At 47.7% G+C, this 27,289-nt stretch overlaps 1 protein-coding gene across 1 annotated transcript; it reads right to left on the bottom strand.

The window, feature by feature from the left end:
- LOC122691737 (liver carboxylesterase-like) lies at positions 1–27,289 on the bottom strand. Its single transcript, XM_043898517.1, has 14 exons — positions 27,138–27,289; positions 24,412–24,616; positions 20,652–20,796; positions 18,181–18,314; positions 17,377–17,530; positions 15,571–15,675; positions 13,479–13,583; positions 10,934–10,972; positions 8,228–8,368; positions 6,369–6,449; positions 5,943–6,090; positions 1,670–1,801; positions 611–683; positions 1–335 (listed from the first exon to the last, which is right to left on the bottom strand). The coding sequence occupies exons 1-14, from the start codon at positions 27,187–27,189 to the stop codon at positions 152–154; spliced, it is 1,698 nt and encodes a 565-aa protein (XP_043754452.1). The 5' UTR covers positions 27,190–27,289; the 3' UTR covers positions 1–151.

The raw sequence follows: 27,289 nt of genomic DNA, 5'->3' as shown, positions 1-27,289 counted from the left end.
TTGGTCTCCAAAAGAACATTTATTTCCAAATTGAGGCCACAGAAACAGAAACTCCCCCTCCCTGACCTCTGCCACTCCCATCGGATAATTCCTCAGACTCCACTATAAGACGGCTCTTTGGCACATAAACACTTCTAGAGAAACCCCCTGTTTACAGCTCAACGTGTTTTGACTGTGGGACCTTCTTTGCTGCCTCCTGGGACAGAAGCTCATTCCAGAAAGCCACTTTCTCACTTTTCAGCTTCTCGGCTGCCCGAGTGTTGACACCAATCTGAAGGTACCCTTCTTTCTGGTCATATGCTGGCCAGTGGGGAAGCCCCTCCCCGTTGGGGTTCCTGGAACAAAATCAAACAGAAATTCCCCAAAGCTGCTGTGTGGTCCTGGACCTCTGAGATTGTCAGGGACCCCATGGTTTCATTTCTGCCAAAGGCTCATATGCCTCCAGAGACAGGAGGCTGACCATGTCGTGGGCAGCCAGTCCATCATGGGGAGCTCTCATCTGAGAGGTCACAGGGCGGGGTGCTTGACCATCACACATTGGAAGCTCCCCCCACCCAACAGACATGCCCTGTCCCTTCCCAACCCCACTCCATGTCTGCAGGCAGCTCACCCATTCCGAGCAAAGTTGGCCCAGAATTTCATCACCATCTTGCTGAGATTGATCTCTTCTTCTGAGGCACCATCTGTGGGGAGGGGACAAGGCCATTGTTCTCAAAGTGTGGTTCATGGGCAGTAGCAGCACTTGAGAAATTGTTAATAAATTCAGAAATGGGGGCCTTACTCCAGACCTACTGAGTCTAAGCCTGCATTTTAAGAGGATCTTGGGTAACACAAGTGGACTTCAAGCTTGACAGTCTGGGGACTGAGGCTGGGCTCATGAAGGGCTGGAGTCGATCCAGAAGCATATCGCTTTGTCTTCTGTGCCCTCCCGACTGCCCTTCCCCCTTCAATGTTTCAGGGACACACCCCAGGGTTTCTGCTAGAGTAACCCCACCTCCCAGGATGCTCTCCTTTGGGTCTTTTCTCGGTGTCCTTGATCCACACACATTTTCACAGAATCTGGAAAATAACCGAGCTGCAAGATCCCGCAAAAGTCACCCAACCAGGAAATGCCCAGAGGCACTGTGTGTAATGAACAGTTCTGTGATGTGTCACACACAATTTGTCTGTAATTGCTAATGGTTAAGGCATTGAAGACATCTGTGAAAAGTTTTTTTAAAAATATATTACACACCTAGATATATTACGATATTAAAAGATACCAGTTTTAGATAGATAGACGGTTGGAGAGAGACACACATGTTAGTCCGGATTCAAGGGTAATAACAACTCTAACTTTACCCTCACGCACATTCTGATGTGTTCTTGTGAGGGCAGGGTGAGTGGTAGCCTTCTAGCCCTGAGCGGGGCCCTGCAGGTGACCCAGTTTCCGTCTTGCTGATGCCCAGGTCTGGATTCTTAGAGTGACCATGGGTGAGGGCACAAGGATACGCATTCTCCATCAGGTACATTAGAGCAAGAGAATGACTGGGACCTTTTTCCTTCCACCCTGTGATGGTGAATTCAGGAAACTAAGACTGGAGAGAAGGAGGAAGTTGCCCAAGGTCACCAAATAAACTTGAACCCCGATCTCCTAACTCCAAGTTTATAGTCACCAAAGGGCCATCACCTTTCAAAATTGGAGCACCAAGGACAGAGAAGACTTCATCCCCGTGGTCGCCTATCACCGTCTTGGGTTTCAGCTCTGATGAGAAGCTTGGGCGATACTGAAACTCGTACATGTAGGTCGGGACTCCAGCATCTGGAAAACATGGATTCATACACGGTTCATTTCAGCAGATGCACACCTGATGGTGTCCGTCTCCGGGGGGCTGTGAGCAATCAGAAACTGGGGGCAGGCCGAGTCCTGAGTGAACAACAACAGCATTAGTAGCAGCTGCCCACTGTGAGAGCCAACCGTGTGCCAGCCTTGTGTGTTCCTACAGGACGCCCCTGGTTATGGGCACAAGAAAAATTCTGGAAATTTTTCATCACTTGCTTAAGGGTGCATAGTTGGGGGAGGTGGAAACGGATTTGAGCTGGGTATTTACTGAAAGAGTAAGTGAAGAGTGAATGAATGAATGGTGAAACCTGGAGTTGCTGCTGCTGCTGCTAAGTCTCTTCAGTCGTGTCTGACTCTGTGCGACCCCATAGACGGCAGCTCCTCCATCCATGGGATTTTCCAGGCAAGAGTACTGGAGCGGGTTCAAACCTTGAGTAGCTCCATTCTAAATAAATTATAGGGGCACTGGGTCAGTTCACAAAAGCCCCTTTTGATGCATCCACACACAAGGATGTCCATACATGCACACTTTATTGTATCATTGCTAACAGGCTAGTCTTCATTTCCTTTGAGAATACCTGCAGCCTGACAGGTGTCTTCCATTATGTCCATTTTTGAACCTTTCCAGTGATTCTCACATGTATTTCAAGAAGAGTGAAGTAAATTCAAGTTGTGAGCCTGAACGTACAGACTTAAATACAAACCTCTGCAGAAAGGGGAAAATTTGCTCCCCGTGTCTCGGGAAACCTCAGTCTGGCATTTCATTTCCTTTGTGTCTGTCCTCTCATGTGTCTTGCTTCCTGCGTGGCCTGGGGAGTGTGCAGCAGTGGCAGAGGGGAGAAGGGGCTGAGGAAGGGGACAGCCCCTCTCTCCTGGCCTCTCTCCTCCCTGCTCCTCTCCTGCCTCGAAGCCCCAGGAAGATGTCAGTTTTCCTGCTGATGCTCAGCAGAGATGCCCATCTTGTTCCTTCAGGGCTACCTCGTGGGGCCCCCACCTGGGGACCTCTGTGCTTTGCATTGATCGTTATGCCACAGCCAGTGACTCTAATGGGGAAGGGTCAGGCCCCAAGGCAGACTGGTGGGGAGATAGCACAACATCCCATCCCCACCTTGGGGATACTATCACATTTGGAAAATGCCTTAAAAAAAAAAAGGAAAATGAACAAAAGGATCACTTACAACCACACTGCCCAGAGAAGCCTCTGTTAATATTTCAGAACTTATTCCACTTATGCATATAAAATGATACTATTGTATGTGTTATTACATATGACCATAATAATTGCCTCATATCATTAAAATTTCCCCACACAGTAGTTTAACAATATGTGCCATCCCGACAGGAGGATGTAAATTAATTTGTTTCATTGCCTCCCTCATCTCCCACCTTTGCACTGTGCTTTAGCAAGAGGTGGGTTTTGGAGGAAGCCGTCCTCTGTGGGCCCACAAGCCTCTTATTAAACAGTTGCTTCAAGGTGTGGGCTTCCCTGGTGGCTCAGATGGTAAAGAATCTGTATGCAACGCTGGAGACCCAGGTTTGATCCCTGGGTCGGGAAGATCCCCTGGAGAAGGAAATGGCAACCCACCCCAGTACTCTCGCCTGGAAAATCCCATGGACAGAGGAGCCTGGTAGGCTACAGTCCATGGAGACACAAAGAGTAGGACACGACTGAACGATTTTACTTTACTTCAAGGTCAAGCAGAGATTGCCATAAGGAGGGGCTTCAACCTTGGCTCTGCCATTTTAAAGTTTTAGAAAGAACTCATGATCCAACCATAGGGGAAAGAACTTTCATGAACGGGAGAAATTATTTTGGGGAGCATGTTGTCCAAAAGATATTTCTGTTCATTTTTTTCTTTTTAACATTTCTGCCTTAAACTTCTGAGATTTATTAAATTCCTACAACCACAACACAAGTCTTCAAAAGAATAAGTAGGGCAGGTGTTTGAATAATAACATTTAGGAACAATAAGAAAAGCAGAGGGAAGGAAAGAGCTAGCAATAAAAAAATATACAAATTTAAACAGTGTGATGTTCTTTTTTCTTTATGTGGTAAGGAGGGGCTTATGAAATTGGCAGCATTACTTTTATTTTTTAATCTGAGTATCTCAACAGAGAGAATTAGGAAATACTCATTCTGATACACTGGAAGCAATTTAACAATATATATCAAGATCTTTAAAATGGTCCTACAAGCTAGCCTAGTAATTAAACCTTTAGTAAATAAATCTAAAAAAAAATCATCAGAGATTTGGATAAAGATATATGCACATAAGGCTGAGCATAATGTTTTATAGCATTAAAGTATGGTCAGCCTGCCTCAATATCCAATAAGACAGGAATACTAAAGTAAATTTTAATGTATTATTCCATGACATAATGGGTGCTTTTTATGAGTTTTCATTGACATTGAGGAAATACTTACCATATAGGATTCCATGAAAACAAACACAATATAAAATTAATATTTAATTATATGTAAGGCATGGGAAGATTAAGGAAGAAAATATGTCAAAAATTTATAGCAGATATTTCTATGAATTTTGAAAACTTCCAAGGTCAGAGCTAGCTTTGTCTAGAAACTTGACTAGAAATTACAAATTTCTAGTTTCTTCTTTGTGTTTCCATATTTTCAAAATGTTCTACAACTGTAAGATGTTAATTTTTATATTCAGAATAAGTTCTCTTCTGTATAAAAAAAAAAGACTTAAGTAAGAAGAGTTTAAGAAAGGAAAGCATAATGTTGATAAAGTCTGGGAAGTCCAAGCAAAAATGACTCTGATGGGGGTCTGACATGTCCTGACGCATCCAGGATGACTGAACAGACAATGAGGCAGAGGAAACCACGTGTATGGAGAGACAAGACCGAGTTTGTGAAAGAAGAGTTCTGACCCCAGGCAGCCCCTGGCTGAAGAGCTTCATCAAGACCCTGGGGAGGAGGAAGGGTAACCAGCATCTATCCATGACTATATTGAACTGGGGGGACCTGGTAGGTCAGCTGTAGCTACTTTTTATTATGCTTATACAGTCCCACATTCTAAAATCCTTCTAGCATGCTTAGAAAGAGTGGTCTGGGTCAGAGAACCACGTCCTGCCTTGCACCCTAGGTGAGAGACAGCTCCTGGAAAGGGAGGGTCCTGTGAGAACCTCAGCAAGGCACTCCAAAAGGACACCTCCTGTCCAGGTGAGCTCCTCCATCCTTAGCCTCATGCCTCTAGGGCCCCCTCACACACAGTCTTGGGATGCGCTGAAAGATCCTGTGATAGACCCAGCACACACTGGCATGGAACAAGGCCAGCTGCAGACATCAACATTCTCCAGACCACTTGCCCATACCTCCCTCGGCTCAGTCCTTTGGGTTTTCTTGGTCCCAGGCAACATTCCTGATCCAACACTTGGCCTCTTGCTATCTCCAGCTCCACTGGTTAACAAACTGGCTTGAAGCTAGCTCTGACCTTGGAAGCCTTCTAAGAAAAAACCTCCAATATTTGCCCTGTGGCCCCACAACTACTGTAATTCAGGTGAGGGACCCCGGGGCAGAGACTGTTGGTGTCTCCCCATGTCCCCTGCTTCTGGGCACACTGGCCGGAGTTCCACCTCTTGCATCTGTAGCTCTTTGCCTGAGGTCTTCGGCAGCCAGAGACCACTCTGCCCACATGTGCAGCAGGTCAAAGCACCAGGGAATTAACTGCCCTTGGGAACAGCCTTCAGCTGACGACTCATCAAAGCTGGAGGATAAACACGCCAGCTCTCCTGTCACTCACTCGGGAAAACCCTGACCCCGTCTTCTGCTGGTTTCCCAGAGCTCCCCAGCTCCAGGTGTCCATGGAGGACACTCGCCTGAAAGCACCGTGTAGGCTGACTTCCTTCTCCATTTGTGTCCCTTCCCCACTCCTCTACCACTGTTACCTGGGATCACCCCAAATACACTACCTGCATTTAGACCGTTTTCTCAGAGTCTGCTTCTGGTGGAAATCAAAATAGGACAGTGCCCCGCCCCTGGCTATATGGAATGGACCTTGACGTTTTCTTATATCTTTCTATGCTGAGGGCTAAGACAGAATACAGTGTGAAGCTGGTGGGGTCAGTGTCCCTCTCCTGTCCAATGTCGAAGACTCACCTCTGTGGTAACGGGCTGTGTTCACAGATGGGACACAAAACAACCCATCTGCAATCAAGTCCAGGAGCAGGTCTTTCTTTTGGACAGGGTCATGTGTCCCTCCTAAATACTTGTCAGTGGCCACTGGAGCCAGTTCCTCAGGGATGTTCTGAAATAGATCAAAAGTTAAAGTGACCACCAAGTCTAGTCAATAGCCCAGGCTTCCCCAGCCAGGGAGGAAGGCTTGCATTAATGGTGAACCTCTCAGGCCCCAGGCCACTGTTCCTGCCCACCTCTGGTGGTGAGGTGGAAAGGCAGAAAAGCAGGAGCTGAACCACCCCCACCCTGAGCCCCAGTCTTCATTCTGCCATTAGCTGCTCTGCAATTGGGAACAAACTCCTTCCCCTTTTGGTGCTCAGCCAGTTCCCGTGATTCCTAGAGCCTTACAAGGATGGGGTAGGACTTCCACACCAGTGACGTGGCCATCTCCTGGTCCATCTTGCCTGCAGAGAGTGGGAAGCCCATGAGCTGTTAAAACAAAGGTTAAGCAATTGTGAAATCATCAGGAAATAGCCGGAAAAACCAAAGTGACCCACAGACCAAACTAAATGGAGGCTGAAGGTCACTTTGTCATGTCTTCGTAGGACATGGGTTTTTGATGAGTTTTGGACTCAAATGGACTTTCATATCCAGAGACCAGGGAGTGTAAAAAGGATAATGTAATTGTTAAGGGAAGCTGTCCTAGTCTGTGTGTGTATGCGTGTGTGTGTGGATTAGAGTCCCCAGAGTGGTCGAGAGAGAGAGCGAAAATTTCAGTGAGCCTAGTGTTGAAGTGAAGGGCTCTGGGGCAGATGACATGGACCGCACCAGTACCCCGCCTGTGTCAGAGAACTGTAAAAAAAAAGTGAAAGTGTTAGTAGCTCAGTCGTGTCTGACTCTTTGCGACCCCATCCACTGTAGCCCACCAGGCTCCTCTGTTCGTGGAATTCTCCAGGCATGAATACTGGAGTGGGGAGTCATTCCCTTCTCCAGGGGATCTTCCTGACCCAGGGGCTTTACAGGCAGATTTGCTAGTCAGATAACTGAGAAAGCCCCAAATCCTGCCATTATGACCTTGGTCCTTTGGTATAACCTCTGAAATAATTCTGAAGAACCATAGAACTCTGCACATAACAACTCCATTAAAACTCGGCCCTAAGAGGCTTGACCAAAGTCGAGGACAGCTAAAGGAAGCTTAAGGCCATGTCCCAGGATGACTGCAGGCCCCCTTAAGGAGCTCTGGGCTGCCAGGAGGTTTTACTGTTTGTTCAGCCAAAGCCTGGGGACAGGCAGCTAGGGCCCTGAGCTCCCTCTGAGAGCAGTTACTGTAGAAACCTTGTAATTATAAAGCTTTTCTTTGTCCCTTTAAATGTAAATCTACCACCCAAAGCTGTTTCCTCAAGGACCTGAGAGCCATCTCTATGAAAAACAAACATTCAGGGATAATTCTTGCTCTGTCCTCCAGTCCCTGTGAGAGGAGAAAGGCCTAACTTCAGGGGAATCTTGATTCTACTTACACCACTGCCTCCTGTCATAAAGACAGAAGTTTGTTTCTTCTCCAGATAAATGTCAGCTAACAAATCCAGGTGGTCCAGTCACATGGACAATCCACCCCACCCCACCCCACCCCACTCCTACCCACTCCTTAAAAAAGTTCCAGGCTTTCATTTCAGGGATTGGCTTCTATTCATGATGGATTGTTTCCCTCTAGCAGGGATGTAACTGAATCAAATCTGTTACTACTTCAACTAGTATCTGGTTTTGTTTATCTCTGTCAGAAGGGAAAGCCTTTCCTAACTTTTAGAAGTCAATTTTAGCTCAGGAGGAAGCAGGCTCCTCTGAATCTTTCCAGTGAGATGACTGAGAGCATGGGTGGGGTGGGGGTAATTTATGGAGAAAGCATGAAAGCAGCAAGCCTAAGCAGAGAGGCTGCAGGTTCCAAGCCCCACTCTCCTTGACTCCCGAGCCCCTTCCCCTTTCCAGGCCTTGGGTGTTTCATCTGCCCAGTGATGATCTCTACTAGCCCTCCTGGAACCAACATTTCAGGGTTCATGGATGGGAGGACAACTAGAGAGTGTGTGGGGACGTGGGTCCCCAGAACTGACCACTCAGATGACAGTGTGAACCATCAGAGATGGGTTTCCATGGAGATGTCAACTTGTATGAAGGGGACAGCTTCCCTGGTCCCAGAGAGAGGTCTGTGACCACAGATGGGAGGGTGATGTGACAGGCACGGGAGATAAGTCTGTGAGGCCTGAATTTCTCACCAATGGCAGAATCCAGCCAAACTCTTGCTTGTTGATTCCAACGATGTAGGGAACGGGGTTGAAGTTCTTTTCAGCCAGCATCTCCATGGGCATCTTTGGCAGCACCACTCCGTCCACCACGGTGGGCAGGAAAGGATAGGTCTGGAGAAGAGGGCAGAGTAGGGTCTGTGTTTCCCCTTCCAGGTCACACCGCATCTCCCTCTCCACCTGCTAAAGCCCGTGACCAGTATCACACACCTGAGTCCTAACAGAGGGGGATAACTGTGTGGACCCCAGAGGGGAGAACTCTGACCAGGGGACGGCAGTGGTCAGGTGATGGGGCCAGATCTTCAGTCAATTTGGTATAAAAATATATAATATAATGTGCATATATTTGAAGTGTGTATATATATACACATATATATATATATATATGTCTCTTTCCAGTCTCATTCAGGTCTCATTATTTGTGGTACTTAAGCTCTAAAAAGTGACTGTGACGGACTTCCCTGGTGTCCCCCAGTTAAGAGACTGTCTGCCAATGCAGGGGACATGGGGTTTAATCCCTGGTCCAGGAAGATCCCACAGGCCTCGGGGCAACTAAGCCCAGAGGCTGCCATGTGCCTAGAGCCTGTGCTCCACAACAAGAGAAGCCACAGAAGTGAGAAGCCTGAACACCGCAACTAGAGAGGAGACCACGACACTGCAACTGGGCAAAAGCCCGTGCAGCAGTGAAGACCCAGCACAGCCAAAACTAAGTAAATAATAGAAGAAGGAACTAGGGAAAGAAAAGAAGACAACAGCCAACAAGGACTCAGCGGTTTCCTGGGTGATGCGACTCTAAAGCCCTTGGCCGTCAGCCTCACAACAGTGCCGCCCACTATGCTTTTTTTTATTCACCTTCATCTCATAAAGTCACAAACAAAGCTTGTTTCTCAAGGCTTCGTCACACGCTATAGATGTTACTTTAGCATATTCCTAAGCAGCTCAAGGCACTGATTGGCAAATAACCTTTTCTTATTCCGGATGCTCTGCATTGTTGACTCATTAACACTGTCACCCAGGCCTGAAGGCAGTTTGTCTCTCACTAGTATTTCTCACAAGTCAGACGCTTCGTAGGCTGCCTGCACTTAGGCACACTAGACGGCCCTTCTGTCTGTGGTCGGGGATTATTTTAAACAGCAAAACTGACAGCACAAAACTCAGGAATACAAATGGTGGCACTAAACAGGACCATGAAAACGTACGTTAGTGGTATTAGAGATGAAACAAAATGACAAAAAGTAGCTCCTTGTTTGATCTCTGTGAAGAAAAGGGAACCCTCCTACACTGTTGGTGGGAATGTAAATTTCTGCAGCCACCATGGAGAATGGTATGGAGGTTCCCTAAAAGCTAAAAATATCATTATTATATGACCCTGCAATCCCACTCCCAGGCAGATATCCAGAGAAAACTCTAATTCAAAAAGACACATGCATCTCAATGTTCCAAATAGCCCTATTTACAGTAGCCAAGACATAAAAGCAATATAAATGTCCATCGACAGATAAATGTATAAAGAAGATATGGAACATACATACAATGGAATATTTCAGTTATGAAAAAGGATGAAACAATGCCATTTGCAGTAACATGGATGGCCCCAGAGATTACCATACTAGGTGAAGTAAATCAGAAAGAGCAAGTCAAATGCCATATGATATCACTTATATGTGGAATCTAAAATATGACACAAATACACTTATTTACAAAACAAAACAGACTCACACACAGAAAACAAACTGTGGTTACCAAAGGGGAAAAGGGGCCGAGTAGGGATAAATTAGGAGTTTGGGATTAGCAGATACAAACTCCTATATATAAAACAGATAAGCAACAAGCCCCTACAGAGGGAGCTATATTCAATAACCTGTAATAAACCATAATGGAAAATAATATTAAAAAGATTGTGTATATGTATGTATAACTGAATCATTTCACTATATGCCAGAAACCAGCCCAACATTGCAAATCAACTTAATACTTAAAAAAATGCAAAATACTTAAAAAAAAAAAACACTTTGTTGACTGACTAGGTCTCCTTTGATCCTCTCTACAACTTTTAAGGTAAGACTCCCCAAGGAATCTGCAGAGAGGCCAGGACCGAGACGCCACAGAAGCAATGCCATCAGAACCTGGTGAAGGAAGCGTTGGAAGGTGGGAGGAGACGAAGGAGATAGGAGGCTGCTCTTGGACTTTCCCACGTGGCTGGGAGGAGGGTGGTGTCCTGAGGACTGAATTTCATGGCCCTTTCCCCACATCCCTGCAAACAGTGCGACTTGCACAGTCAACCTGAAACCCCCCAGGAGGTGATCCAGGCTCCTCGTGAAGGCTCCTGAAGAGCCCCTTCCCCAGTCATCTCCACTCGCCGCAGTGGAGGTTTCTCCTTCACCTTCTCCCAATAGGGCAATTTTAGGAATGTAAACAAGACCATGGGCTGGTTGGGGACAGGGACAAAGAGTTGACGATGGAGAGCACTGGCCTCGTGGTCGGAGTGTTGGGTTCTAGTCTGATGACTGGTCTCCTTCGGGGCCACCCGGACAGCACTCTATCCCTCTCCGGACATCAGCAGGGTAATCACAAGGAGCTACTATGGCTCTGCATGGGAGAATTCTGTCATTCATATGTAACTGGAGCTTAAAGGTGTCAAGACTTAAAACCCATAATTAAGAAACCAAAGGTCCTTACCTTTGTTGGGTCTCCCAAGAAATCAAGAGTGAAAAAGTTCTGTGAAGACAAAGACAGAGGTTGTGGTGAGGAGGCTTCCTGGGAGGAAAGTTGACCTCTGTGAGCTGTGCCCAAAGGTACCAAGGGCTCCCTCCTGGCCCCTCCCTGGCTGGGCTGAAAGGAAGCGGGCAGGACTCCCTCCCCTGGGCACCAGCTCAGGATGCAGGGGTGGGGTGGGGGAGGGGAGCTCCCAGAGGACTGTTGTTGGTGCCTGCCCTGCCCTCCACCCGTTTCCCCTTCTTGTTCCTCCAGGCAACAACACCCCGATTTTCCTTTCGGGGACCCCCTCTTCCCCACTCTCACTCCACGATTACAGGCATCTGTATGTGACCTCAGGTGTACCAAATCCCTGAATACAGAGATTAATTCAGGGATGGACACGTGCCCATGTCCGTTCAATAGAGTTTACCCAAAACTTTTGCTGGAGTTGGGAAAGAGGGTTTCTAAGCAGATAGGATGTAAGACTAGAGTATTGCTGTTTAACTTCTCTAGGGGCCAGATCTGCGTAAGAGTGAAGCCAACACAGAAAGGCAAATGCTGAGGGATAGAGACAGATTCTTAATAACACCATACGTGCATCCAGATCCAGCCATGCCTCAAGCCATCCACTCCTGGACTTGTCCATGAGTTACCTGAAGATTCTGTCACAACATATTCCTCTCTCTTCTCAAAGCACTTTGAGATGAGTTTTCTCATCTTGCATTAGAAAATCCTGACTCATACAAACTCACTGAAAATCCTCTTTGTTGTAAGTTTACCACGACTGTGCTGACTTTATTGTTATACTGTAGCTAACAGGCCTGACCAGTATGTATGAGGTCACCAAAAATGGTCTCTCCATTATGTGTTGTAGCCCTGCAATCCAGGTGCGTGTATCCATGTGTGTGTGTGTCTGTGTGTGTGTGTGTTAGCGAGAGAAGGTAATCATGGAAACACTTCCACATGATCTCAGGAAACTCAGGAGGATTATAGAGGCTCTGGGTTTTACCAAAGTCACCAATCTCCCTTTATTTATTGAATTAATTTTTTGCTCTTTATTTTTTTATTTTTTCCCCCAATTATTTTTATTAGTCGGAGGCTAATTACTTTACCATATTGTAGTGGTTTTTGCCATACATTGACATGAATCAGCCATGGATTTACATGTGTTCCCCAACCAATCTCCCTTTATAAACTCGACCTCATGTGCCAGATTGAGAGGTGCTGAAATAAATTTACATCCTTTCAGGCATTAGAAAGCAGTTGTGTTTTCATTCTTTGAATATATTGGTCACATCATGTGAGCCTGAGAAGCCAGAATCTAAGTCCCAAGGCCACACTGGAAAGAGATCAGAGTCCAGTGTAGAGACTTGTTTCTGGGGGTCCAGGAATACCCTCTGGAGTCCAGACAGAGAGCCCAGGTGCTTCGGTTACTCTGGGCTTTCTTTCAAACCCTCCCCGACACAGAGGATAGTTTCTATTGGTGCTGGTGCTGTATTTCCGGGTGTCCGTCCTGCTGTGGCTTCTCTGTGATGAGAGACTGCCACAGACATCCATCAAGCCTCACAGGTCAACTTCCCTGTGAAGATCCTTGCTTAGTATAACAGACACTTCCCCTCTCTGTATTCCTACCATACAGAACCCACAAAGTGTGTGGGTGTGTTTCTTCCTGGAACGTTCCTTGTGAGCAGGGACTATATATCCGATTCACGTTCCCATCACCCTCCCTGTTACCACCCCTCCCTCCCCACACACTTAACATAGATACATGGATGGATGAAGTGGTCAGTACGTGGAGTACTGGTGAGTCAGATGGACAAGTGGATACATGGATGACACCTCGCAGATGGGTTATGGATGGATCCCTGATTTTGGAGGGATGGATGATGGAGTGATGATATCGGTGCCTGGATGGTGCATGGACAATTAATAACAGATGAATGAAAAACTTTGAATGGATTTGTGGACTGGATAGAGGAATGATAAGATAGATGGATAGATGAATAAATGGATGGATGGTTGGATGGATTAATGGTTTGATGTATAGCTTTCCTAGAATAACAACTGAGGCAGAGTCTTAAAAAATCTAGAAAAGTGGCCCACCATTGGCTTAAAAATGGAGTGGTTTCTAAGTTAACTAAGAGAAATTGTGATAATCTTCCCCAAAATATTTGTTTTTCATATTTCTGTCCCTAAAGTTCAGGATGGTAGTTACCTCTGAAATATACAATGTTTAAGTTTTAAAAATATATCTAAAAATGAGAATAGAAAAAATAAGTTTTGATAGATCTAGAGGATTATTCTTCATTTCGTTCTTTTTTTGACTTTGCTAAAGTTTGAGATATTCCATAATAATAAAGAAAAACAGTTCCCCAATCATATCCAGAGGCTGACACTGCTCCTGGGAGGTGAGAAACTATCCCAGGTGATTTTTCTAGGGCAAGAGGACTGAAGATGAAATGGTGAAGCCTGCAGCCACGTTTCCAGGGTGGGGGGCTTGTTTGTCCAAGAGAATGGATGCACTTACCATCTTTTGCGTTATCTCCAAGAGCTCGTCCTCTGTCTTCTGGCGCAGGCAGTGAACAAGGACAGCCGAGGTGGTGGTTTTGCACCCAGCAAAGGCAGCAATTCGCTACAGAGATCACAGGTGACAGCAATCAAGAGCCACGTCTCTTCCCTCCATCAGTACCGAGGTGTTCTGTCCCAACCTCAATTTCTAAAGGCAGCCCGTGGTAGCAGAAAACACCCCAGGCCAGGACTTCCCTGGTGGTCCAGTGGTTAAGAATCCGCCTGCCAATACAGGGCATCCGGGTTCGATCCCTGGACTGGGAGGACTCCACCTGCTGTGGGGCAACTAAAGCCACGGGCCACAACTACTGATGTCCCCACATCCCAGACCCCGTGCTCTGTAACAAGAGAACCCACCACAGTGAGAAGCCTGTGCACCACAACTAGAGAAAGCCTGCAGACAGCAACAAACGCCCAGCACAGTAAAAAAAAAAAAAAAAATTAATAATTTAAAAAAACAATGATAAAATTAAAGTTCAAAACACTTAAAAAAAAAAAAAAGGAAGAAGAAGAAAGAAAAAGACAATGCTCCAGACCAGTTTGTGTGGGTCCTGGGTCCCAGTCATGCCAATTACACAGCCTCTGCACTGTTACTTTATGTCTGTTAAAATGGGCACAATATTCTTGAAACTGAAGACAGGCATCAGGGTATGGAGCTTAAAAACGTGGAATCCAGGATCCCACTGTCTAATTTTGAATCTGGGCTCATCCGATTATCAGCCATGTGGCCTCAGGCCAGTCACTTGCAAAGTGAAGCCAGAGGGGAAGATGCAGGAGACGTCAGGAGCCGGGATGGTGGGACCCTGGAGAGGGTGCACGGGCTGCCTGGAGCCTGGTCCAGTGTCTGACATGCAATCAGAGCTCAGTAGATGTTTGCTGAATAAATGAAATGACCGGAAGTAGTGGACAGAGTTGGGAGAGAGAGAGAGAGAGAGAGAGGGAGGTAGGGCAAGAATAAGAATCTTAGATTCCTTCATTGTCTTAGATTCCTCCCTTTAGGTGTGGCTGCTGCCCCCACCCCTTCACCAAACCAGCCTGACCAAAACGCTCCACATCACTGACTCTCTGAGGCACACTCCTCAGCAGGGCCTTCGTGTTGCTCACCCTTCCCTGTCTTCCTAACATTCTCCAAATAAAGACAAGGTCCCCACGAGGTCCTATGTAGTGTAGCCCTGCCAATGGCCCCATCCTCAGCTCTCTGCAGGTCCTGTCTGCACTTTCTGCCCTGGCCACACTGGCCTTCCTCACTCTCTCACTTGAGACACCTGCTCCTGCCACAGGACACAGGACACTGTTCCCTCTTCCTGGATATTCTTTTCTTACCAAGTAATTTACTGCTTATCCTTCTCATCTCAACTTGTTGATCACTATTCTCTCCAGTAGCCTTTCCTGATAACCTCTCCCTACCCACTGGACTAAGTGCTCCTTTTGGATTCTTTTGACATCAGGTACCTCTTTTCCATTGCTCGTCACAGTTGACGTTTTATAAGTTTTGCAGGTATATGATTACTACTCTATCTCCTAAATTATAATAGAAGCTTCATGAGGTTGCCAGATGTCACATTATATCAAAACTAATTGTTGAGTGAATGAATGAATGAATGCTCCAGGAACCTACCCCAGTCACAAGCCCCCAGGGAAAATCCACTCCAGCCTCACATGAGCCCAATGAGCTCAGCAGACTCAGACACTGAGGGAGGCAACACAGATGACAGGCCGTTGCCCACTGTGCAGCCCCGCACCACACCTGGCACACGTCGGGACGCATGGTCAGGGCAAAGTGCACCGGGGCTGGCAGTCCAGAGTCATGAGCCCGAGTCCAGCTCTGCCCTCATCACCGGCTGACTGTGACAAGTACTTCTGCTCTCTGCCCCAGTTTGTTTAGCAGGTGAACCGGGAGGTGGGGCGGGGTGTGTCCTCACCCTTCCTGGTCAGCCACCCTCACTTCTAGGGTTCTTTGAGGATGTCAGCCAGACCCTGTGGTAAGAAAGTGCCCCGACAACTTCAGCAGAGCAGAGCATGCTATAGGGACAGTCCAGTGTGAGACCTACCTTAGCTTCAGCCTTAGAGTCCTTCTTGACCAGGCCAGGAAGGAGAGCAACGCCACTCTCTGAGATGGCCCGGTGGAAGAGATTCTTGGCCAGGGGAGATAAAACCTGGGAGGAGAGTGGCAAGAAAGGGAGTTTAGGCTCACGGGGAGTGGGGTCTTCAAGAGATCTACCCATCCATAGCCTTGTCCTGGGCTGTTCCCATGGAGACTGTGGGGCTCAGTGGACATGACAGGTCCTTGCTTGACCTGACTGACCTTGTTCCCTAGGGAGACCAGAGGGTCCAGCTTCTCCCAGAAAACCTCTGCTAGAGGGAACCAGGCGTACAGAGTGAGGCATGCACTGATCATAACAGTCAAAGTATCTGAAAGGCAGCTGGAAGTTTCTAGCTTCGATTTAAACACACAGTTCTGATTTCCCATTTCCATTACTCAGGATTGCTTTTAAGGAAAATTCTCTGGAGGCAAACAAAAATCTCTAAGATGTTCATGTTATTTATAACAGTAAAGAGTGGAAATAACACAAGGTTTTAATATATGACATTGGGTAAATAAGGTATTTTTCATTCTTACAAGGAAATACTTATGACCATGCACACAAAACATAAGAAATAATAATTAAGGGTTAGGGAAACATATACGCTATAATCTAAGGGAAGCTTTTCTGTTTAAAAACTCATAGATACAGATAGATGATAGATAGGGTGATTCATGGGAAAAGGGCTGTTCGGGGGCTCAAATGGTAAAGAATCTGCCTGCAGTGCAGGAGATCTGGGTTCAATCCCTGGGTCTGGAAGATCCCCTGGAGGAGGGCATGGCAACCCACTCCAGTATTCTTGCCTGGAGAATCCCCGTAGACAGAGGAGCCTGGTGGGCTACAGTCCACAGGGTCGCCAAGAGTTGGACATGACTGAGCGACCAAGCACAGAACAGCACAGCAGCATGGAAAAAAGACTGGAAAAACGAAACTGTCCATGGTGGGAACCACTGGCCTATGGGATTGTGGATGAATTTTTATTTGGGGGGTTATCTATGATTTTCTTTTTTCTCCATTTTATAAAATAAAAAAAAGTTTTCTCTGAATATTCAACTATGATCCCACATGTTTTAAAAGACAGTAATAGTGCTCAGTAGTGAGGTAATTGGAAGGTTTCTCACAGCTGCCAGGCCCTTCTAATCTGACTTTCCATCTTTGCCTCCGTTGGCGTCTCCCTCATTAGCACTCCCCACACCACACTCCCAGGTCCCATCTGTGTCCCTTGTCGCCTGTCCAATCCACATCCCTCTTCTTCTCCTTCCCCCCAGCCCAGCTCCATCCCTCAGCCCCAGAGACTGCTGCCCTCCCTGCTGGGCATGAACAAGCAACCAGATGCCTTCAGAGGGCGCCCCCAAACTGTTATTAGTGCTTGCATCCTCCTGAATTGGCTTCAAGCCAAATAACAACACTCTGTCCATCTTTACAGTTGCCTACTCTTATTAATAATTTACACCCACCTCTATTTTCAAAGAGAAGTTAAACTTTAAGTGTCCTAACGTTAAAATGATTAAGAAGGAGAGGATGAGCTCAACCGACACAGGACAGGAAGAATGTGTTTGTCGCAGCTGTGGCTACAGCTATGGCCCCGGAGGCTCAGTTGACCCTGAGTTTCCCGGGGGCTCAAGGGAGTCTGGCCATTAACTCTCCACCGTCTGATGTTGCACAGAGTTGGGTCAGCCTTGAATCCAAGTCTTGGAATAAAGATCCCAGGACGAGATAGGCTGGTCTGCAAGGGGTCGCATCAGCAGCCACAGCAGGGCCAGGACGACTTACAAGAACGGAGACACTTTCCCCTCCTGCTGACACTCCAGAGATGGTCACAGAGCCTGGATCCCCTCCAAAGGCGGCAATGTTCTCCTGGACCCAGCGCAGCGCGGCCACCTGGTCCAAGTGGCCCCAGTTCCCGCGGCTGTGCTCGTCCCCTGTGCTGTGAGTGAGAGAACAGGGTGGGGATGGGAGCAGAGATGTCCCGGCAGGGCCCTGAGGACCAGAGATGGGGCTGGGGGTCCAGGTGAGCCTTCTGGAAAGCACTAAGCTTCCATAGCCCTGACACGGGCTCTTCATCTCCTTCCATCCTATTCTGCGGTAGGGCTCTACATATCCATCCTTCATCTATTTATTGAGCATTTCCTATGAGCACATGGACTTGACAAATATCCAAAGAAGGGAATACCTGGTGGAAGAAACAGCAAGTGCAAAGTCCCTAGGGTCCAGTGAACAAAAGTGTGAGTCTAGGACATGCAGCTACAGAGGGTCCTGAGGGTCTGGGCGAGGACATCCATGTCATTGTAAGTAAGATGGGAAGCCATTGCAGAGATGACAAGATTCCATTTATGTCTTAAGTGATCACTCTGGAGTTTGTCAGGTAGATTAGGTGTTTTATGTGTAAGAGCTCAGGAGTAAGTGGACCAGGATGGCTGGGGAATGAGAAGGTAAGAGGAGCCCAATTAGGAGGGGACACAGATGTCTTAGTAGGGAGCCTAGCAAGGATCCCCTTGAGGGCTTACATGACCAGAGTGTGGTCCTAGCACCCCCACACTGGGGACAATGTGCCACCAGGAGAGTCCAGGGTCTTACCTGAAGAATCCCCAGATGCCCAGGCGGTACTGAATGGTCACCACCACCACGTTTTCATGGGCAGAGAGGACCAGCCCATCATAGATTGGTGCTCCTCCCATCAGCAGAGCTCCTCCATGAATCCACACCATCACCTGGATGGGGGGTGGGGTACGCAACCACACTGGTTACAGGAAGCAGAGCTGGGGAAGACCTCAGAGGCTATCTGGTTTGGTCACCTACCCGTCTCCAGCTGTGGCCCAGGCCACCACCCAACTCAGGGCACCCTGGCTGCCCCTGTCTGTCTCCCCTGCCCCAGGGCCACCTGCTCTCAGCACTCTTCATGCTCAGAACATCATCATGGGAACAGCCGAGGCTCATGCATCATCTCCTCCCCAACACTCCCACCACCCTCACTCCTGGACCCCTCACCCAGCTCAGCACACTCAGCATGCAGAAGCCCTTGGTTAGAAGCTTGTTTCAGCTTCATCTTAGTTACCTTTTGTGTGGTGAATTAAAGTTCTCCTGTGAATGAATGATCATGTCAAGAAGCCTATGCCCTGGGTGGTACCTCATATTAAAATACCTTCCTACTGCCTCCTTCTGCTCCCCAAATCTCACCCATCCTCCAAATCCCAGCCTAAAAACCACCTCCTCCAAGAAGTCTTCAACCATTTGATGAATGTGATCTGAAAACCTACTAGGCGCCAGGGACTGTGGTAAGAATTGAGGCCATTCATAATGCATGTCCGCCAATTTAAGGAGTTCACATAGCAAGAAAGTGAGAATAGCTAAAGTAATATTGTAATGATTTTATTAACAAAAAATTTGAAGAACTCGTGCATGAACTATGTGCCAATTTAAGCATTTAAAATTTAAGCATTTAAAAATAACCCATACATGAACCAGGGACTACTATTATCCCGTTTCATGGACAGGAAAATGGGGGCACTTAACCACCGAGGTCACGCAGCTACTAGGCAGTGGAGGCAGGCTTGAACCCAGGCAGTCTGGCTGCAGAGTCCATATGTTGAGCCACCTAGCACACAGCAGCCAGTGGCCATGGTGCAGTATGTTGGCTGCTGGGGCAGGAGGAATTCCTTCCCTTCCACTCTAACTAATGCATCAGGAAGTTGCCTCGTGTGCTGTGCCAGACACTGCCATAAATGTTCATATTCATCACTGAAAACTCACGTGTGATTATCCCTGATTTGAGGAAACAGAGCCAGGTCTCTCAGGCAGTAAAAGGCAGAACTAGTATTTACACCCAGACTCTGCAGTTCCAGAGTCTGTGTCCACAGTAGAGGTTCTCCAGCCTCGGCTCCCAGAGCCCCTGCTCCTCCAACTCCTCCGATCCTTGACTGCCCCCGGGTGTAAGGACTGAGTTTGCAGTCATCTCTTGAGTCCAGGCTGAGCCAAGGGCTGGTCAGCAGTGATTTGCTGAAGAAGTCAGTCCAGCTCGGTGCCCATCCTCAAAGGCAGGGGCTGTGTGGTCATAGTTCTACGTTCCTCTTTTCTCTTCATCCCCACTTCTAGTACGTGTGTGGGAGCACTAAGTATGTCACAGGCAAGTGAATGAATGCATGAGTGATCAATTGTCCCCACCTCTTCAGGCTTCTAGTCCCAAGTTCAGACACCCTCCTCCACATCTGGGCACCATGCCAGGGGTGTTCCTGGGAGATGGCTGGGTGCGCCCAGCCCTGTCTCTACCCCCACTGACCCCTCCTTTTCTAGCAGACCAGCCCCACCCTCCAACCTGAGTCTGGAAGGCTTCCCTGTCTCTGGGCTCCATTTATTCTGGAAATGCTGACACACTGCATCACTAGCCTGGGCCAAAGATAATTAGGAAGTGAAATTAACTACAAGAAAATCTTGATAGTTGGCAAAGGAAAGGACAGGAGAAGCTTGTTGCTCCAGGCTCTGCCCTCCAACCTGTGACACAGAAAGCTGTCAGAGAGGGTCTCTGTGTGCTGAGGAAAGGCCACACACAGGCTCCTCTGCTAGCCTGTGTCAGAGAGCTTTCGGCTGTTCCAGGGGACCCGCGCTCCAGTCCTGCCAACCCTCCTCTGTGACCTCCCCTTCCTCTCATTGGGCCTCAGTTTCTCTGTCTGTAAAGGAAGGGTTGGCTTGTTGGCTCATCTCCAAGATTCCTTCCAGCTCTAACTTTGTGAAAATGACATTTTACACTCTCTGGGTATCAGATTTCTAATCTAGTAATTACAAGTCATCCTTCTTGTCCATCTATTAGCATGAGAGACATCAGAAAAATTAAAATGCATTACAGATGTGAAGCCATCTCCCCCAGGGGCCCTACTCTGGCTGAGGGGAAACAGGTGTGGGCAACCTGCGCTGCCTGATGTGAGGTTTGGCAGTGGTGCTAAAGAAAGCCCCGGGGCCCCAGAAGACACTTGGCCCAAGAGGCCCCCCACTTAACACCACCTTCATCCCCTTCCAGTCTACACCAGCCTTGACCAGGGATTCCCACCGCTTACCGGCAGCCTGCTTCTCTTCCTCAAGTCAGCAGGGGTGTAAATATTTAGGTAAAGACAGTCTTCAGAAAATTTAGGCTTAATGCTCTTGGTTCCGTTGCTAATGAGTTCAGAGGACATTTCCGCCAACACTGTGCTTTGGGAGCACCTGGGAGGGGCAAGGAAAGAGAAGAATTCCTGATGTTCAATAAGAGCTGATCAAGGAGATGTCTCCTGTAGTGAGACCAGGTCTTGAACTGGGAGAATTAAGCCTGTAAACAGAGCTGTCTTACCAGATTCCAGACACTGGAATAGGTAGGAGGCTACCTGGGGGCGGGGTGCGGGGAGTCAGGATAGGGGGCTCTAGGGCTCACCAAGGTCTCTGGGGAGAGGACTAATGAGAAGGCCTGGCACCTCCCCCCTTTCAGGAGACTTCGGAATGCATTGTGTCAAGAAGATGCTACTTATGAGCCTGGAAGTGGATCATTTCCTGCATGCCCTGGTTGCAGCTGGCTCTCTGATGCATAGAGAGTCCAGGGTGCTCACGCTCCTCTACAGGTCAACCAGGAGTTCCAGTTCACGGGAGACTTCCAAAAACGGTGAGAAGCCACTCTGCTGGCTATCATTTAAGGCATGCAACAGGCCAAGGGCAAAATATTTGTGGTGCAATGTTAGGAGAACTTGGTTCTAGTTCTGCCTCTGCCACTTACATGCTGGGTGACGTTGGGCGGTTCCTTCTCTGTTCTGGGTCCCAGTCTGCCATGTCTAAGTGAGGGGAATGATTTCTATAAGGGTCTTGCAGCACTGACATGCTAAGATTCTGTCAGCTCATCTTGTCAAGTGTTATGCATTGCCCAAATAAAGGATCTGAAAGATCCAACAGTGGTAACAGGCAATACTTAATATTTAAAAGACACTTCTCCTTGTAAGGAAAGCTATGACAAACCTAGACAGCATATTACAAAGCAGAGACATCACTTTGCTGACAAAGGTCCAAACAGTCAAAGCTATGGCTTTTCCAGGAGTCATGTATAGATGTGAGAATTGGTCCATAAGGAAGGCTGAAGGCTAAGGAATTGATGCTTTTGAATTGTGGTGCTGGAGAAGACTCTTGAGAGTCCCTTGGACTGTAAGGAGATCAAACCAGTCAATCCTAAAGGAAATCAACCCTTAATATTCATTGGAATGACTGTTGCTGATGCTGAAACTCCAATGCTTTGACCGTGTGATACTAAGAGTCAACTTGTTGGAAAAGACCCTGATGCTGGGAAAGATTGAAGGCAAAAGGAAAAGGGGGTGGCAGAGGATGAGATGGTTAGATAGCATCACTGACTCAAGGGATATGAATTTGAGTCCAGGAGATAGTGGAGGATGGAGGAGCCTGATGGGCTACAGTCCATTGGGTCTCAAAGATTCAGACATAACTTATGGACTCAACAACCAGAAAATCTTCAGATCAGGGGCTTCCCTGGTGGCTCAGTGGTAAAGAATCTGCCTGCCAGTGCAGGAGACACAGGTTCGATCCCTGATTTGGGAAGATCCCACATGCCATGGGGCAACTAAGCCTCTGAGCAACAAGTACTAAGTCTGTGCTCGAGAGCCTGGGAGCCTCAACTACCGAAGCCGGTGCCCCACAAGAGAAGCCATTGCGACGAGAAGCCCACTCACTGCAACTAGAGAGTAGCTCCCACCATCTGCAACTAGATAAAGCCCACACAGCATCAAAGACGCAGCACAGCCAAAAATAACTGATAAAATAAATAAAAGTATTTTAAAATTTCTTCAGATCAGACCCATGATATGGGTTCTATTATTATCCCCATTTTACAGTTGAGAACACTGAGGCACAGAGAGGTTACAGAACCTGACCAAGGTCACACAGCCAGGACTATGCACTGCTTATGTGTCCGAGGACATTATGAACCACATTTCCAGATTTCCAGAAAGCAGGCATGGCGGCCCCCAGTGCTGAGGTGCTTGGATGACAGAGCCATCAAGGGACTGTCATAGCCCCAAAGAGACCCTTCTGATTTCCATCTCGGGGAGCTTTCCCCAGATCACCAAGGCAAGGGGATATAGTATTCATAAAAGGAGACAATAAAAAATTAATGGGAAAGAGAGTTCAACATCACTAGTATTGAGATAAATGCAGAATAAACTCTAAAATTATATAAATAATTATGCTAATATTTATTATTATTTTGCCTATCCAATAGCCAAAATATTTTTTAATAATCTCAAGCATTGGCTAGGGTCTGGTGAATGAAAGTTTTCATATATTAATGGAAAGAGTGTACTTGGAACATTTCTGAAAGGAAATTTAACAAAAGGGGATACTCTTTTACTCAGAAATGTCTTTCTTGGAACTTAGCCCCAATTACTGTGAATGTGCATAAAGGTTTGCCTAGAGGATGTTCATCAGAGTGCTAATGATGCTATCAAAAATATCAAGAAGAACTTAACAGTCCCAAATAAGAGACTGGGTAAATAAGTTATACCTCAATACCCAATGTAATCTAATGTCAGGCTGTGACGTGTAATGACATATAACCATGTTCATGATACAAATGAGCAAAGCAGACATCCAAAGTATCTGTATCAGGCTTCCCTGGTGGTCCAATGGTTAAGAGTCTGCTTTGCAATGCAGGGACATTGGTTTGCTCCCTGGCCTGGGACACTCTCACATGCCGTGGGACAGCAAAGCCCGGGTACACAACGACTGAGTCCGAGCCCTACAGCCTGTGCTTCACAAGAGAAGCCACCGCAAACAGAAGCTCCGCATCTCAACTGGAGAGTAGCCCCTGTTCCTTGCAACTAGGGAAAGCCCACGTGCAGCAACAAAGACCTAGCGCAGCCAATAAAGACTTAATAAATAAAATTTTAAAATTATGTTTTAAAAAAACAAAAGGTAACTGTATTGTGTGATATGATACTGTGATATAATAAGAAATATATCTTTGGTCTTCCTATTTCCTGCAAGGAGTTCCTAAAACCTTAGGAATTCCCTAAGTGAAGAGAGTGACAGACACATCATTCTCTGTGTTAATGAGGTGGTTCTGGACCCACCTAAGGGTGGAAACTAGCGGCATGGGGCAGATCCTGGAAATCCCTAGAGATCCACGCATGTAGATGTCCTAGGTGTTCTGGGGGACGGCTTTGACTTCTTTGCCCAACGTGGATACAGTGACTAGGACACACCAACCATTGCTCTCCTCCTTACTAGGCAGCAGTCACACCTGGGAGTTAGGAACTTGTGATACCCCAAAGACTCCCCATCCACACACCTCCTGGTCCACCTCACTCCTCAGCTGCAGCGAAGATCAAGACAGGAGAATACACAGAATCATTACTTCTGACCCACCCCCATCACTGCTCAACTCCTTGTTTTATAGCCTATTCTTCAGTTCAGCTCAGTACAGTCGCTCAGTCGTGTCCGACTAGCCTATTCTTACATATTATATAATCTGTTACCTTGCATATTGCTGAGGATCTGTCTTTCCCTGCTACAAAGGCAAGCTGCATGAGGGTGGGATCTTTGTTTAGTTCACTGATGGATCTCAGGAAACTAGAACACGGCTGACACACAGGAGGTACTACAGAAATATTGGTTGAATAAAGGCTCTACAGTGCTGTGAGAATTCTGGAATGCTGGTAAGGATCTACAATATCTTGCAGATTCCAGAACAAAGTATCAGCCACTCAGAGGATTGCCTTGGCTCTTTCCTGCATCCCTTTGAGACTAACATCCCCACCGAAAGATGCCAAAAGCCATACCCCGGCTTACCTGGGAGGGTAAGAGGTGGTATTCTTCACGAAGGTCCATGGCTCTGCAGGCTGTGGCGGAGCAAACCTCAAGGATCCAAGAGGAGGCTTGGCAAAAGGAATTCCCAGGAAGACGGCCACAGGCTGTGCAAATCCTTTCAAGCTGACGTATTTTCCCAGGACACTGCCCTGAGCAGTCTCCACAATAGGTGGTGAGGGTGGCAGCCCTGGTGGACATTGAGAGGAAATGAGGACATGTCAGTGGTGAAGGTTTGAACTGGATTCTGGGTGGACTTTGTTACCTTTGCCGTGTGATCCTGAATGTCCTCTCAACTTTCTAAGCCTCAGCTTCTTAGCTGAGAGAGAGTGAGGATAACTGTCCTTCCTAACTCACAGGGTCACCAGAGGGAGGGAGACTGGGGGTCAGATTCTGTCTGTCCCGTTCCCACGGAGCAGACAGTTCCTTCTCACTGAGCTCATATACATCTCCTACCGTTGCCACGTGAGGCCCAGTCACGCTGCTCGGGGACATCCTGCACCTTCATGAGGCAGGTGGCTTTAGTGTGACCCCAGTTCATGCTCATCTCTCAAATCCTCTCTTGTCCATCCTCAACAGCTGCAGTTTGTTTAACCATCCAACAGGAAATGATTTCCAGCCTCTCACCCTCCCAATTGTTTCTCTTTAGATACAGACAAAAGGACAACCTCTCCCTCAAAGCGTGTGGCCAGAACAGAGAAGAATAACCCAGATCTGGTCTTATAGACACATTGATGACAGCCTTCAAGAGACGTGAAGTGGACAGATGCCCAACTGGCAAAGGTGAAAAAGTGGGTGATGAGCTGTGGGGCATAGGCAACGATGGTGACTGCAGCAGTTACCACGTGAGGTACACGTAATGCTGTGTATTGAGTACTTTCTCTGTGCCACGTGGACATTCCAATGACAAAAGCCTCTCTAGGGAAACATTAATATGTCCGTTTTACAAAAGAGGTACCTGAAGAAATGGAGGAAGCCAGTATGGAATTGTAAAAGATGGAAAGAGACTGACTCTACCCAGATAAACCAGCAGAAAGGGGATAATCAGCACTAATGTGCTTCTTACTCTGCTCTTACCCTCAGTTCAGGCCTCTCACTGTCACAGCACCATGAGGAGGGTTAAACCCAGGGTAGACTGTGCCGTCAGATCAGTGACAGCCAGAGCACTGGGCCTGGACTCAGGAGACAGGGATGGAATTCAGAGCGTGATTTTCCAGCTGACTTTGGATACATACGTTCCCTCTCTGAGCCTCAGTTTTTCCATCTACAAAATGGTACAGATGCATTCTGAGGGCTCTTGCTGCACCCTTGTAGTAACCATGTCTTCTATACTGTGTATTCTGATGCTTTGATACCGGGAGCCTTGCTGATTCTGGGGGGACTGCCCCTCCCAGAGTTAGCTGATCCCTGGAGACAGGAATGAACTTTCCCTTCCAGCCTGCCAGAGGCTGAACCCCAGCCACCTTCTTTATCAGGCCCTCCACAATGGCCACTGTCATCCTGCCCTAATCATTCTAGGGCAAAGTACCTAACAGTTGTGTGCAGTCCCTAAGCCCTAGAGCATGGGGGGACTGGCTAGTTCCCTCACGCTATCCAGCCCAGCCCACCAACCAAGATAAAGTTCTTGCCCTGATTCCTCCCTTCTTCCTCTGCCCCTGACACACCTGGGGCTTCACCTTCTAGCCCACCAGGTGGTGTCACGCCCCCTCCTCTGGGAAACTGGGAAAGACAAACTATTGTGCACTGGGACGACCCAGAGGGATTGGATGGGGAGGGAGGTGGGAGGGGGGTTAAGGATGGGGAACACAGGTAAATCCATGGCTGATTCATGTCAATGTATGGCAAAAACCACTACAATATTGTAAAGTAATTAGCCTCCAACTAATAAAAATGAATGAAAAAAAAAGGCAATTGGCTCCTGATCTATGGGTTTTACCACACCTCAGAGTGTCTATTAATACACTGTAAGTTAAAACAACTCTTTTACTTATGAATCACTGTCTTTTCACTTTCTCCAATTCCAGACACTCTTTAGAAACAACCCATTTCACACTTACAAGAGCCCAATGATGTAGATACAGTTCTCACCCCCATTTTAGCCGTGCAAAACTGAGACACAGAAAAGAAACATCCCTTGTCTGAGAGCACACAGCTCCTGAGTGCTGCCTTGGATGGGAACCCACCCACGCCCACTCGAGAGTGGACATTAATACTCCACTAACCCACTTTTCACTTTCATGCATTGGAGAAGGAAATGGCAACCCACTCCAGTGTTCTTCCCTGGAGAATCCCAGGGATGGCGGAGCCTGGTGGGCTGCCGTCTATGGGGTCGCGCCGAGTCGGACATTACTGAAGCGACTTAGCAGCAGCAGCAGCAACCCACTTTTAGCTATATTGGACTAATGATCAAGGGGGAAACACACGGAGCTCGCCAAAGTCCTCAGCTGCTCAGCGATAGGTGAGCTGGCTGCCCTCCTGCACGTGGCACGGCCGGCGCAGCTGCGGCTCCCAGGGTGTACCCTCCCCTTCGTCTCCTGTCGCCGCCGGGAGTTGGCAGAGCCTCAGAGTCCTGACAGCGCGCGCTGCAGCGGGACCCGGCAGCTGCGGACCCGGAGGCTCGTCACTGCTTTGCCCTGTACGCTTCTCCTCCCCCTGGTCCCCCACAAGGATTCCCAAAGACCGCCCGCTATTTGCATTTCAGGAGGACTCACCCCAAGCCGTGGAAATGGCGAGGGAGGTCAGGACCAGAGCGACGAGCCACATCGTGAGAGGACAGCAAGCTCTGCGTCCTCAGGTGTCTGCGCCTACCTAGGGCCCTATGAATGAGGCCGCCCAGTTCCCGCCCTCTCCAGCTCTCCCCAGC

The sequence above is a fragment of the Cervus elaphus genome, chromosome 4 (genome assembly GCF_910594005.1).
Source record: "Cervus elaphus chromosome 4, mCerEla1.1, whole genome shotgun sequence".
NCBI classification, from domain to species: domain Eukaryota; kingdom Metazoa; phylum Chordata; class Mammalia; order Artiodactyla; family Cervidae; genus Cervus; species Cervus elaphus.
The sequence above is the reverse complement of the archived record's forward strand: the minus strand, read 5'-3'. Positions and strand labels throughout refer to the sequence as shown.

Bases quoted from the DNA above. Each gene is read 5' to 3' on its own strand.
- LOC122691737 (XM_043898517.1), bottom strand. From the start codon at position 27,189: ATGTGGCTCGTCGCTCTGGTCCTGACCTCCCTCGCCATTTCCACGGCT. The intron at 24,617-27,137 runs GTGAGTCCTCCT...AATGTCCACCAG, and splicing joins CGCCATTTCCACGGCTTGGG to GGCTGCCACCCTCACCACCT. The intron at 8,369-10,933 runs GTAAGGACCTTT...CCTCTTCTCCAG, and splicing joins TCTTGGGAGACCCAACAAAG to ACCTATCCTTTCCTGCCCAC.